Raw genomic sequence first — 12,208 nt, 5'->3', positions numbered from 1 at the left:
CATATTCCTGTAACACGAGTGCAAAGTTCTAACACGTGTGCAAATTACAAATAGCGTGTGCTCGCTGTCAAAACTTCGTCTGTCTTGATTTTGTGTAATGCTTTTTACATGCAAATTACGAAAAAGTAACAACATGGTTTCTCGAGCCATTTGGCGTAAATAACCAGTGTTTAGTTTTTTTCTCCAATTATGTCATAGTTTTTAATCAATTGGTTAACAAAATCGGACTGCTTCGCAATCGTCCGATTTTGATAAAATGACTCGTACATGTATGATTACAGACCAAACTGAACTTAGTGTTATTACCATTATTGATCCTTACGAGTTTAAGTCACAAGACAGAAGAGCAGCTCAGGTGTTAGTCATTTTATTTCTATCCCATCATCTACATTTATCCCAGCATTGATTTTTCAATATACCCGTTGGAGCTTTGACTTTAGACTTAGCAGTCATATACAGTTATATCGTCGATTGCTGCATCTCCTCTATAGCTGTTCCCTCTTATTCCCTCAAAACTCAGCTGAAAGAGGAAAAAAATGATACAACGGAACAAATGAAGACTTTAGCAGGTTTCGATCGGTTGTCGGAATTTTAAATAGGATGAGCAGCAAAAAGTTACTATTACTGAGAAGGCTAACGACAACTACCTTAATAATAACATTAATGAAAGAGATAAAAATTAGAACAATTTTTTCATGCAAGGAGAGATAAATGAATGATCAAAAATTAAAAAGACGGAAGATATATAAGTTTAACAGAGTGGCTCGCGCCTTAAAGTAGACTAGCGAATTCTTAGGATCCATGCTGCTCAGAAGCAGGACTTGCAAATAGTGATTGTCTTAGATTTTTTTTTTTAATGCAAGTTATGTCAGCTACAAGGTAACGAAGAGAATAATAGCGGACGTTAGGTCTCCTTATGATTATCTTGTATTTTCAGACTCCTTTCAGAACTCTTCAAGTTTTCAGGCGCAGACAGCCTCAGCTACGTATGCTACTTTGCCAATATAAAACATGTGGCTTTCGGTTATCATATTCCTAAAGAATTAAACAAAAACTTACCTCGAATGAACCTCTCCCAGAAAGACGAACTTGGTGCATTTCCCATCTGTTTCCCTGGTCCCCAGATTTCTCAAATAACACCGTGTTGCATAGTTTAACCCTCAGAGTGCCCATATCCGCTCCGTACATATGGTAATAAAACCTTAGGCAAGACTTTCCAGAGAGTGTGACCATTCGGGACATTATGGCATTGTCACCTTTCCGTCGTGGGCTTGAAGTTTCGATGAAACTGTACTTTCCTATAAAATGTAGAGATGTAGAGTGTCCTTCATCAACTCTTGCAAACATCAAAATGCCGGCATAATATCATATTGACACACGGGAAAAAGCAGAAATTCAAATTCTTCGTTAGGTATTCCTCCCTTCTGATTTACGGTCGAATGTCTCAGTGTTGAATTACAGAGAGCGCTTTGGTGAATGGTATGATGTAATCGTTTTTTGTCTGTTCTTCGGGATTTTAAGTTTAGGAATTTAATTTGTTAGAAAGAGAGGTAATAGTTTGAGTGATATCAGAGAACAAAAGAGCGGAAAACTGTTTACCGCGCTAAAATTTTCAAGATAAAGATTTTGCGTGCACGTATAACCTTTCAACATTCCAAGGTTGGGACGAATTGACGAGTCAAACCTGATGACAAGTCTAGAATTGGTAAACTAGAAACTGATCTACTGATTAAAATACAACCTTGTCCTGTGGTGTGGTCTCCACTTGGGCCAGTGTTCCTGGATGGAGTAGAGCCCGACCTTACTGTCCAATCGAATTTGTCATTTATGTTTTGTTTGAATCCACACTTGTTCTCAAAGTTGCACGAAAAAGCTGCATTTAAGAAAATTATCAAGACGAGACATAAGTATTAGCCCTCTAATAGTTTATTTAAATGTGCTCGATCCCAGGATCTTATAGTTTACTATTTTTTGTTCCTAAACAAGGCTACCAGGTTGGTAAGGTTACAGACTCAATGAAACAAATACGATTCTTTAAGTCGATTGCATGACTAAGTTCACAAGTACTGGAAAAAAAATTATTTCAAGAAAATGCACCTTGTGTATATTCAAAGACAATTATAACATAACCAAAGTAAAGCGCGCGCTCTGATTGGTCAATTTAGCGTCCCCCATTTGCCCATGGGTTTACGCTGCTGACGTGAGCAAATGCAAAGACTATTTTTACGCGCGCGCTTGTTTTTTCTGGTCGCCTAAGATTTGTTAAATAAAAGGGAACTCTTTAGCTACAATGTATCAATGTTATGTTATAAAACAAATGGTAAACACCACAGCGTACACTATTGAGTTATGCATGCACTTGGGAGGTTTGCTAAGCACTCAAGAAGCTAGAGTCGCTCTCGGCTATCGCCTCGAGCAACTCTTACGCTTCTTTCGTGCTTAGCAACCTCCTGCGTGCATCCATAACTCAATAGTGTACGCTGTGGTGTTTACCATTTGTTAAATAGTAGATGGAATTCATTTTTGGAGAGCCTTAATGATTGTTTCTGTGCATGCATTTTAAACTTACATGCAGAGGGCGGAATGGTTGCTGGAGGTGGCTGAGCACCTGAGAGAAAAAAGAAATATTCAGAAATATTACCCATTCAACTTATTAAAGAACATTAGTTCTGCCAAGTTAAGACGAGGTTTTGTGCAAAAATATGTTTGACTTGACTCGCTAAACAGATAACAATTAGCAGTCTGTTTAACACAGTAAATATTTCTCTGATTGTTGGACAGAAGTGCTGACTTCTCAATGCAAGCTTCCTTATCCCTCGATACTCCGGTGAAATCAATATATTTCATTCTGCATTTACGTTTGTTAAGAAGACGTTTTAACATTTTGGTGTATATGAAAAAACCGTTAGTTATAAACCTTAACTTAATATAGTAACGGACTCTTTTGACTCACCACATTTGTAAAGCAACATCATCTGCCTAATATCGATAGGACTGAGACCTATTCGGTTACCAATAGTTACCTAGAAAGAATAAAATAACGGATATTTATTTAGAAACTGAAGAGCGTCTACAGCTTCCATTGTCCAAAATAATGACAAAAGTATGATGAATTTGAACTTTAAATTTGGCAATAAACGACGAGAAAGTGCAGTGTGATCGTCCAGGTGAGAGTAGTCCTGAGAAGGACTGTTGTTGGTGGTAGTGACTGACGTTTCGACAACCTGTGCGGACCGCACAGGTTGTCGAAACGTCAGTCACTACCACCGACAACAGTCCTTCTCAGGACTGCTCTCACCTGGACGATCACACTACACTTTCACATGTTATCCCCGAGTTTAAACCGTTTACTGAATAGACGATGATGACTTTTTTATTATTGGGTCTTATGCATCATTGTATTACAGTGCGTGCTTTATCTTGTCTTTCAATAGAGTTATGACGTCTAATAAGATGTTGTGGTTTTTAACTGTAATCGTGCTTAATAATAATCCCCTTCATTGATTCATATTAAGGTAAAAAAACTACAATTCTCAAATAACAACGGCTAAGTTATAAAAGTAAAAGTAGTAAAAATTCTAGTAAAAAATACTACTTACACAACTGGGTTATATTTAACAATTGGTTCATCCTTTAGCGTACCCTATCGAGTTATGGAGCACGCGGGAAGTTTGGATAGCACGAAAGAAGCGTAAGAGTTGACCGAGGCGATAGCCGAGGGCAACTCTAGCTTCTAGAGCACTCTCCAAACTTCCCACGTGCTCCATAACTCGATAGTGTACAGCTGAAAGCATGAACCAATTGTTTTAGAACATAGCCGGTGTAATTGTGCATCAAATCCGACGCGAAAAACCGACAACAATATCAGTTGAAGCGAATTGTGACGGCGCTGATGCCGAGTCTCCTTTTCCGTTGTTTTTCTCTTTTTCTGCCTCATTTAAGAACTCTAGCCCAAGGGAAAAGGTCCAAACATTGTCTTCGTTTTCGGACTAGTAGGCCGAGTTTCTGTTTGTATCCATTACTGTCGCGAAATATATTATTTTTCCCCGCGCTAACATTGGCCGCTCGCGCAAAAAAAAATTTCTGGCGAAGCGATTTGCTGACGCTGTCAGCGTGCACTGTCGGGATTTTGGGCACGCTTACGTATATTGAATGTGATTGCGCGGCTCTGCTAGCTATGTTCTAATTAAGATTTAACCGATAAACATAGGAGTTCTTGACTCGACTCGTGTTTAATTTTGGCCGGCGACTTGGGTTGTGACCTTCAGGTTAGGTATAAGGTTTCTTAGAGGATGTATCTCTTAATATTGAAAATTGAATAGATCATAGATGTTGACCGCCTTAGATATGTATTTCCGCTTGTAACACGGTCGAGGTGCTTGCCGATTTCAAAGGAAAAATTCTCCGTAAAGCTTTAAAGGTTACTCGAGGCGAACATGTGTTTCCGCTTTAAGGGCGCCTCTTGTTTTGTTAACCTTGTAAAACTGTAATTAATTTACCCCGAAAGAGAAAAGCTGTTTTTCTAGTTTCTTTGTTTTTCAATTGATAGTATAACTTGTCACATTAAACCATAGTTCTCATAAAACGTTACCGAGGAATTAATGAACTACCTAACGTCTGCTTCAGTGGCGTCTTTGATATAAATTCAGGTAAAAAATGGTAGGAAACCTGGTTCTTTATAATCTACTCACTCCTGGTTTCTTTGGGACAATTGTTGGCTGTCCATTTTTAGAGAAGTACCTCGCGCCATAATGCATGATGGATCCATAGTCATAGGGTGTTCCTAGCGAGTTTATACTGTTCGAAATTCGGAAATTATTTTCTTTGCCTGATTGGATATTTTCAAACTTGATGTCCACGTAATTATCGCGGTCGGGACGAGACTGCTCATGAAGAAAGCCAAGAGCGTGACCTAAGAGGAAAAAAAATAGAAGACGATTTTGAATATGGAGCTGATGATCTGAAATACACAGAGAGGACTTTGTGATTTGTGTAGTAGATAGAATTTTGGAATAAGAATTTGAGAAGTTTAAGCTGCCGCAGCTATAGACGAGCAAATTGCCTGCACAGTGGCTGAATACATTATGGTTTGTTCATCATTCTAAGTTGTCGATAAGCTTCGGATTTGGAGCTTCTTTCGATTTAAATGTCATTTAAGTTACTGAAAGAAACCAAATGTTGCGACACAAAAAATATCGTGTATCTGAAAGTCGCTCATGAATACCATAAACAAATTCAGGATGAAGAAAAGTTAACAAGACAATAAGGTAAGTTTGAACATCTCACCAATTTCATGGATTACAGTTCCTTTTCTCCAGCATCCACCCGCCAAGGACAATTGCTGCTTTCTCCCAGTTCGTCCTACGTAAGACCAGCATCTGTTAAATAAAATACGGAGCTGTTACAGAGTTAAGAGGTGATTTTCTGCAAATAAAGCCAAATATATTCAAACTTCTTATCTATAAACTTATATTGCGGAAGAGTGCCAAATGCCACGGAATTTCACTTTGACTTATATACTTCCTTCCATGTTGCTCAGTATTGGAAAAATGTAGGTAGCGTACTCAGAAATTATCGACTTATCCGCGAGAAATTTCCTCTGAAATCAATCGTTGATGCTAATTTCGTGCCTTTATTCAATCATACTGGCGATACAAGTAAAATCAAAGATTTGACATCAATACTAAACGGTGATTTGTTGACCTGAAGTAAAGTAGACTTACCCACCACCCTTAAAAAATGATACATATGCTGTCTCTGAAGTCCTTTTCTTGAATTTGATACAGCCCTTTGTTTTCGTCGTCCAGTCTCTCATAGCACTGTTTATTCCAGACATTGCTTGGGGCTGAGAACCTAACAAAAAGGAGTAAGAGATAAGAGTTCCAGGCCAGCTTTCATAAAAAGTTATCAAAAACGAAAGACGTATTTTTGTTCTGAAAGACAACAACAGCCCTTAACTCCAATAGGTTCCCTAGGGACGATTTGTTCGCCTTATGAGAGGTTTTGTCGGTTCTATCTGGTGTGACGAAGCATAAGCATTTAACATCCCAATGTAATACAGCAAATTGAAAAACTGTGGGAAAATGCGCTGTAACTAATGATACCTTTTTCCTAAAAATATTCATGAGACGTTTCAGATGTAATACAGCATGCTTTGATCACTAAACCATTTGTTAAAATGCAAGTAAAGTTGATTTCTATATCACGTTTTACTTTGTGACTTTAGGCTTTTAGCTATTCGTTGCCACCAGTCAAAGGCTTTTTTTCATTCTTCAGTAAAGTCGTTTAGAATACATGGGAGAGAAAGAGAAGACTTTCTGGATAAGGTAGTTCGTTAAGGCCCTTTCCTATTCTTGATATTCATTAACGACCTCCCTAATTTCTCTGAGTTCCTTTCATTTAAGATTTTTGCGAACGATACTAACTTGTTTGCTTCTGCAAAAGATATACAATCATTAGAAATGCAAATGAATGTAGAACTAAAAAAACTCAAGGAATGGTGCGACATAAACAAGCTATCGATAAATTTAAAGAAAACCAATTACATGATTGTAAAATCCCCAAGGAAAGAGAGCATAAATGTTAATATAAAGATAACTAACCGAGATGGATCATGCCACTCCTTAGAATTGAAGGACCGCATTAAATATTTAGGAGTAATGATCGATAGTGCTTTAACTCGGAAATATCACATCTCATATGTGTGCGCTAAGCTTTCACGGAATGCAGGAGTAATCTTTAAGTTGAGGCATTATCTACCTCTCGAAACCACTTACGCGCGCAGATCTATTATAATCTTAACTATCCTTGCATTTCGTACGCTATTGTTACCTGGGGCAGCACCAGCAAGACGAATTTGCATAAAATACAAACAAAGCAAAATCATGTTATTAGGTTAATGTTCTTTGGAACTTTATCTGGAAAAAATACCGATAGTGCACTGCCTCTACTTAATATCTTGGAAATGTTAACGGTAGCTAACATATCTCGCTTATATGCTCTCAAATTTATTCATGCATGGCATAAAGGTGCTTTCCCAGAACTCTTTAACCACTTTTAACCACTTTTAACCACCTTTAACCACTCTTTAACCACTTTAACCACTTTAACCACTCTTTTAACGTACATAATTTTAACACCAGGTATGCGGTCGAACAAAATCTTCACAAGTTTCGAGTAAAAATAAATACTGGCAAACGAATGATATCATTTATGGCTATTGATCTTTGGCATGAACTGCCATACAAGTTTAAAGACCTAAATCAATTTGCTTTCTCCAAAAGTGTTAAAAACTTTAATCTATCTCAGCAATATCAAAGCTAAGTTTCCACAAATCAAAAGTGCTAAAACTATCTATCATTCAAGTTATCTCAAACCTAAGTCTTCCACAATTCTTCTAGCTTTTAATTAAGTAATCCGTCCCCCTACTCCCAGTTTCTTCTATGTGAATCCAAAAGAGATGGAGGCTCACTCGATAACTTCGCGGTTTTCTTAACCTCCATGCGCGAACTATGGAACACTGTTACCTTTAATTTTTTACATATGTATCCTTTCCCGTTTTTTTATGTTAATACTGTAACTAAAACTTGAGTGCTAAATAAAGTAAAGTTGAAGTTGAAGTTGAAGTTGGATAAATACGTAAGGTATCGTACATTTTATCTTAATCCCGTCAATCCGCTAATTGCAACATAGGCAATGTTACTAATACTACCATTTAACGCAAATCTGCCCAAAGATAGCGCGAAAATATGTCTATTGAGCCCTGGTGTGTTAGCGTTTAATTTATTGTTGAAGGAGGCCGAAGAGGCAAGGGGAAGATGTTACGTACTCTTATATCACTTACTTAAATCTGATTCAATTTGATACACTAAGATCCCATTCGGCCACAATCTTCCGGGCGTTGAACCTCTGGCCTGGCCTGGTAAAAGCTTCATATCGCCTTCAAATAGTTCGGCATCTCTGGTATTCAAATTTTCTGGCAAAGAATAACATTTACAATGGTTATTAGGCAGACCATCCTTAGTATGAGCTAAATTCTATTGGTTCTTCGAAACTATTTTTATTTCCAAAGGTAGGCGGAGTGAGTTCTGAAATTTTTTTATTCAATGGCTTCGTTTCCTCGGTTACATTTAGCAATTCGGTGTTTCTGGTAAACCGTAGATAATAACGGCGTAAACTGCCGATTGCAGTATTCACAGAGTTGGCCGTTTTGAGTAATCACTGAAACTTTTTTTTATCATAAAGGGAAGAAAGGTTTCGTTCTCTAAGAATAAGAGGGAAGGTGTCTTAACTTTTTTTTGAAAATGTTTTCTTCGTTTTTAACGAACGTTTTTTATTCACGATGTTATCCTATAAAGGCACGAATTCTGTCCTTTGTAAAACTAAAAACAAAACTATGCCGACGCATTCATGAGGTTTTTTTTGTCGTTGTTATAAATAGAAATGTTTGTATTCACACGAGGCAGTTCTGCTTCCCCTTTTTTGGAAAAGATCATCTTTCACTTCAGATACGAGGAGTTTTTGTTGTTGTTGCGTAATATTTTTTTCAAACCATCTCACTTTACTATTCATGCTCTTTTGACAGGACGACATGAAACTCATTACAATCTTAAGTTGCTCGACAGTGGAAAGAACAACCGAATGAATTAACGCCCAAATGCTACTGAGATAATTTTTTTTTTTCATAATTCCGTGAGTCCTCCAGTGAGTCACATTATACGGCTTGTACGTTATTGTGCATTAACTTGCCTTTACAAGTTTTCTATACTGCTGCTGTTAAAGAAGGTAACAAAGCCAGCAGTAATTGATGTTATCCATACCTTCTGGAGAGGAGGCCAAAACTGAGGCAAACCACAAGAAGTTAAAAAACACGATAACCTTCATGATGATCTTCGTGATTATAATAAAACTGGTGATTATCGACGCCGATTAAATAGGAATCAATCTTTTTACACCTGCTCAGAGTAAAAACAGCCATTAACAATATTTGACTATCGACACTTGAACCTTGCCCTGTTTTGTGCTTTTTCACTCAATTCACAAAATCATTTAGTAATTTAAAAGTATTTGCAAAGGTGCATCCCTCATTATTTCAATATAATTCAATTATATTGTTGATTTAATGACTGCTAAATCATGCAATTACAATGGCTTGAATATAGCAACTTTAGAAAAGAACAGCGTTTTCAGACCATTTAATTTAATTTCATGAATTCTTTACAAAACAAGGTGGAAGTATTTGCCAAAAACTTTCCCTCTTTTGTTCTATTTTATTTGCTTTGCACAAAGGATATCACGAATTCTCAAGTTCTTTAGAAAAAAATGGGAAATTAAAATTAACTTTTCAAAAACGTTAGCCTCGTATAAACGATACCTCACGTACGAAATGATTTGCGGTCCTCAGTCGGATGAGTCACGGCAAGTTAAAATGATCAAACTTGATTTTATTCGATGAACTTGAGAATTAACAGGGTAGCAAAGGGTGTGATCTCATTTCACGCACGAATTTGAGAAAGATTCATGACTCAGGTACACTTAAACAAAATTTTTCGCGCAATGAATTTTATAGGGACAAGTTCAAATCACATTCTTGCCTATCTGTAAAATTTTCGGATCACGTCCTTCATTTGACCTTAATCAAGCGTCGCGTATAAACCCGTGAAAAATAAGTCACAACACCTCAGCAACAAGGCATCGATATTACAAAAGTGTTTGATAGAAAAAAAAGATAGGTTCCATTTAATGCGTTTATATTAAAAAAAAAAAAAAGAAAAACTATACAGAGAAGAAAGAGAAGAAAGATAAAAATGGGATTGAATATTTTTAGACACTCCTTTACCCATTTTCACACGGTGAAACTTGCGCCTAGCAGAAAACAAGAAGGCTCTCGCTATTATCCAATAACAGGAGGGCTCCCGCTAAAGGGACAAAACGATTGCTTGGCGCAGGTTTGTGAAATCATGCGACAAATTGACGCAAGTTACATTCGTATAACGTCAATGTTCGGGAGAATTCTTTATGATCTTTGAGTTCCTCTACTTATCGAAAAAACAATTAAATTTAAAATGATGGCTATGACTCCCAGGTTGTAAGATTCGTTTATTTTTTCTCAGTTTGTTAGTGGACGGTACTTTACTAATCCTGAGATCTGATTGGTACCGAGAGCTGGCAGTATTTTCGTGTTGAGTCACTTTGCAGAACATTTCTGGCTTCGTTGCAGTTTTTCACAAATATATCTTGTTTTACCGGCTGGACAGCATTTTCAAGCATAAACTTCGGTCACGACCTTTTGCCGGTAAATTACATTAATTCTCTCTAACTTCCTTCTCTCCCTCTCAAATCACTTTGGTTTTTGCGCAAAAAATTATTTCTAACTGAGTTTTGTGTTACTAAATTCGTTTAAAAAAAGATTGAAGCGCGGCCTAAAAACCATTTGCAATTTCATAATCCTTCACTAAAAGTAACAAAGAAAGTGAAAACGGGAGGTATTTGCAGTTAACAATTACATTAACCAAAGTGGCTCTCATTCATTTTATTTCTGAATTATCCGAAACAATTAGCTCGATTGTGAAACGTTGAGCGAAGTTTTGAGATCTTCTATAAATACACTTTCACTTATCGTTTGCAAATCCCTTGAATACGGACATTTCTACCCTTAAATTTCGCAACAGAAGCTGAAGTGAAAGTCTCATTAAGTCCCCTTATGTCTAGTTAAAGAAAGCGTCTTATTCGACTTAAGTTTTTGGTGGAAGAAAGACAACTTTACACACGCCATTGCAGAAAACAAACAAGCAGACTGACTCCAAAACACACTTTTCAATCACTTACAATCTGACTCTCCGTGTCATTTAAATATAAGCAGAGGTAAATCCTCGAAGATTAATCGTCGTTGAAAATAAGCAATACTTTTCGTAAGACCTCTCAGTGTTTTTTAAGAGAAGATCGCTATGGTTGCTAAACTCGTGCGTGTAGTGTTGTATATTCAAACAGGTACACGCCCTTTTTCCCCTCCAACTGACAGGTGTTGGATTGTGACAGATACTTATCAAAAAATGTTCCAAAGTTTGCTTGGAAGCCTTTTAAGCTACCTTTACCATTACTTAGAGTAACACCTTCGGCCTACGGCCTCGAGCGGTATCCAAGACCTCAGGCATATCGGGATTTTAAGCAGACCACGACGGCTACGGCAACGAGAACGTGGAAAGAGAATAAATCTAATTGGCAGAACAATAGCCCAGCACGTGCGTTTTAAAACGTTGTACATTTCTTAGCCGTCCTTTGCAAAACAATAACGTGAAATCACCAAAATTTGCGTCGTCTGCGAAGCGAAACTGCAGCGGCAAATTATTTTAATTTGCATTTGGAACTCAACGCTACTTTTATGCGTTATGTTGAGTTTGAGGTCTGGCGCCCTGTAAGACGGTAAACTCATGCAGCCATTTTCGAAACTCTAACTATAAGTAGAAACTCATTTTTTAATCGACGTCTTCCGTGGCGTTGTAGTCCTGACTGCTTAAAGTCCCTATAATAATAGTTTTTCCTAATACGGACCTTCCACCTGATCAATAACATATATATTTTTTCGGGGAAAGACCACTTGGTAATTGAGCTCTTCCCATTTCCCCATATTTGATTCAAAAATGACTTTTGTGTATACAAAAATGAATTTTAAGCATAAGGAATCCCGAAGTAAGGTATGTTCTGTTTGTAGCATAAGCTGCATAAAGTCAATAGAGCCCGCTGTTTACCTTTAATGGTTCACTGATGAGCAGCATGTACTTATGAAGATAACATTTAGAAGAAGCGCTGCCAAATGTTCTTAGTTCTTAACTACGGCTGTATATGTACAATTGATCCCTAACCGCTCGATTTGAATCCGTTTGCCTTCTGGCAACCAATTTTTCATTAGCGTGAGCCAACGAAAAATTGACTCTGAATTTTCTCGGTAAAAACGCAGTCTTATTGAAATCCCACTTTCAAAATCCCTAAAGGAAATAAAAATATGACTTTTCATTTCTCTTTTGGTTTCCAATTACACTCACTTGGAAAAGATTAGTTCCAAAACGTCTATTTCTTGTATTTTTTTTTTCCTACGGTACCGTATCAAATATCGGATTGTACCGATTGCTCATTGTTTAAGATAGTTGTCTTTTTTGTTTTTGCTTCTAAAGCGCTTCAGAGTGGATAGACAAATACTTTCACAAAGCGA

General features: G+C 37.2%; 1 protein-coding gene across 1 annotated transcript; it reads right to left on the bottom strand.

The window, feature by feature from the left end:
• Positions 1-351: 351 nt before the first annotated feature.
• Positions 352-8,903, bottom strand: LOC111345792 (high choriolytic enzyme 1). The gene is made up of 10 exons (XM_088730429.1): positions 8,820-8,903; positions 7,844-7,975; positions 5,724-5,853; positions 5,287-5,378; positions 4,692-4,912; positions 2,954-3,023; positions 2,570-2,608; positions 1,742-1,873; positions 1,060-1,298; positions 352-520 (listed from the first exon to the last, which is right to left on the bottom strand). Exons 1-10 carry the CDS (start codon positions 8,881-8,883, stop codon positions 443-445), a joined length of 1,197 nt encoding a protein of 398 aa, XP_088586555.1. The 5' UTR covers positions 8,884-8,903; the 3' UTR covers positions 352-442.
• Between the last annotated feature and the right edge of the window lie 3,305 nt (positions 8,904-12,208).

The sequence above is a fragment of the Stylophora pistillata genome, chromosome 1, assembly GCF_964205215.1.
Source record: "Stylophora pistillata chromosome 1, jaStyPist1.2, whole genome shotgun sequence".
NCBI lineage: Eukaryota > Metazoa > Cnidaria > Anthozoa > Scleractinia > Pocilloporidae > Stylophora > Stylophora pistillata.
Note: the sequence above shows the minus strand (reverse complement) of the source record. Positions and strands in the feature narration are given on the sequence as shown.

Coding starts and splice junctions, on each gene's coding strand:
- LOC111345792 (XM_088730429.1), bottom strand. CDS start 8,883: ATGAAGGTTATCGTGTTTTTTAACTTCTTGTGGTTTGCCTCAGTTTTG. Junction 4,913..5,286: donor AACTGTAATCCATGAAATTG/GTGAGATGTTCA, acceptor TTTTCCTCTTAG/GTCACGCTCTTGGCTTTCTT. Junction 3,024..4,691: donor TTGTCCCAAAGAAACCAGGA/GTGAGTAGATTA, acceptor TATTCTTTCTAG/GTAACTATTGGTAACCGAAT.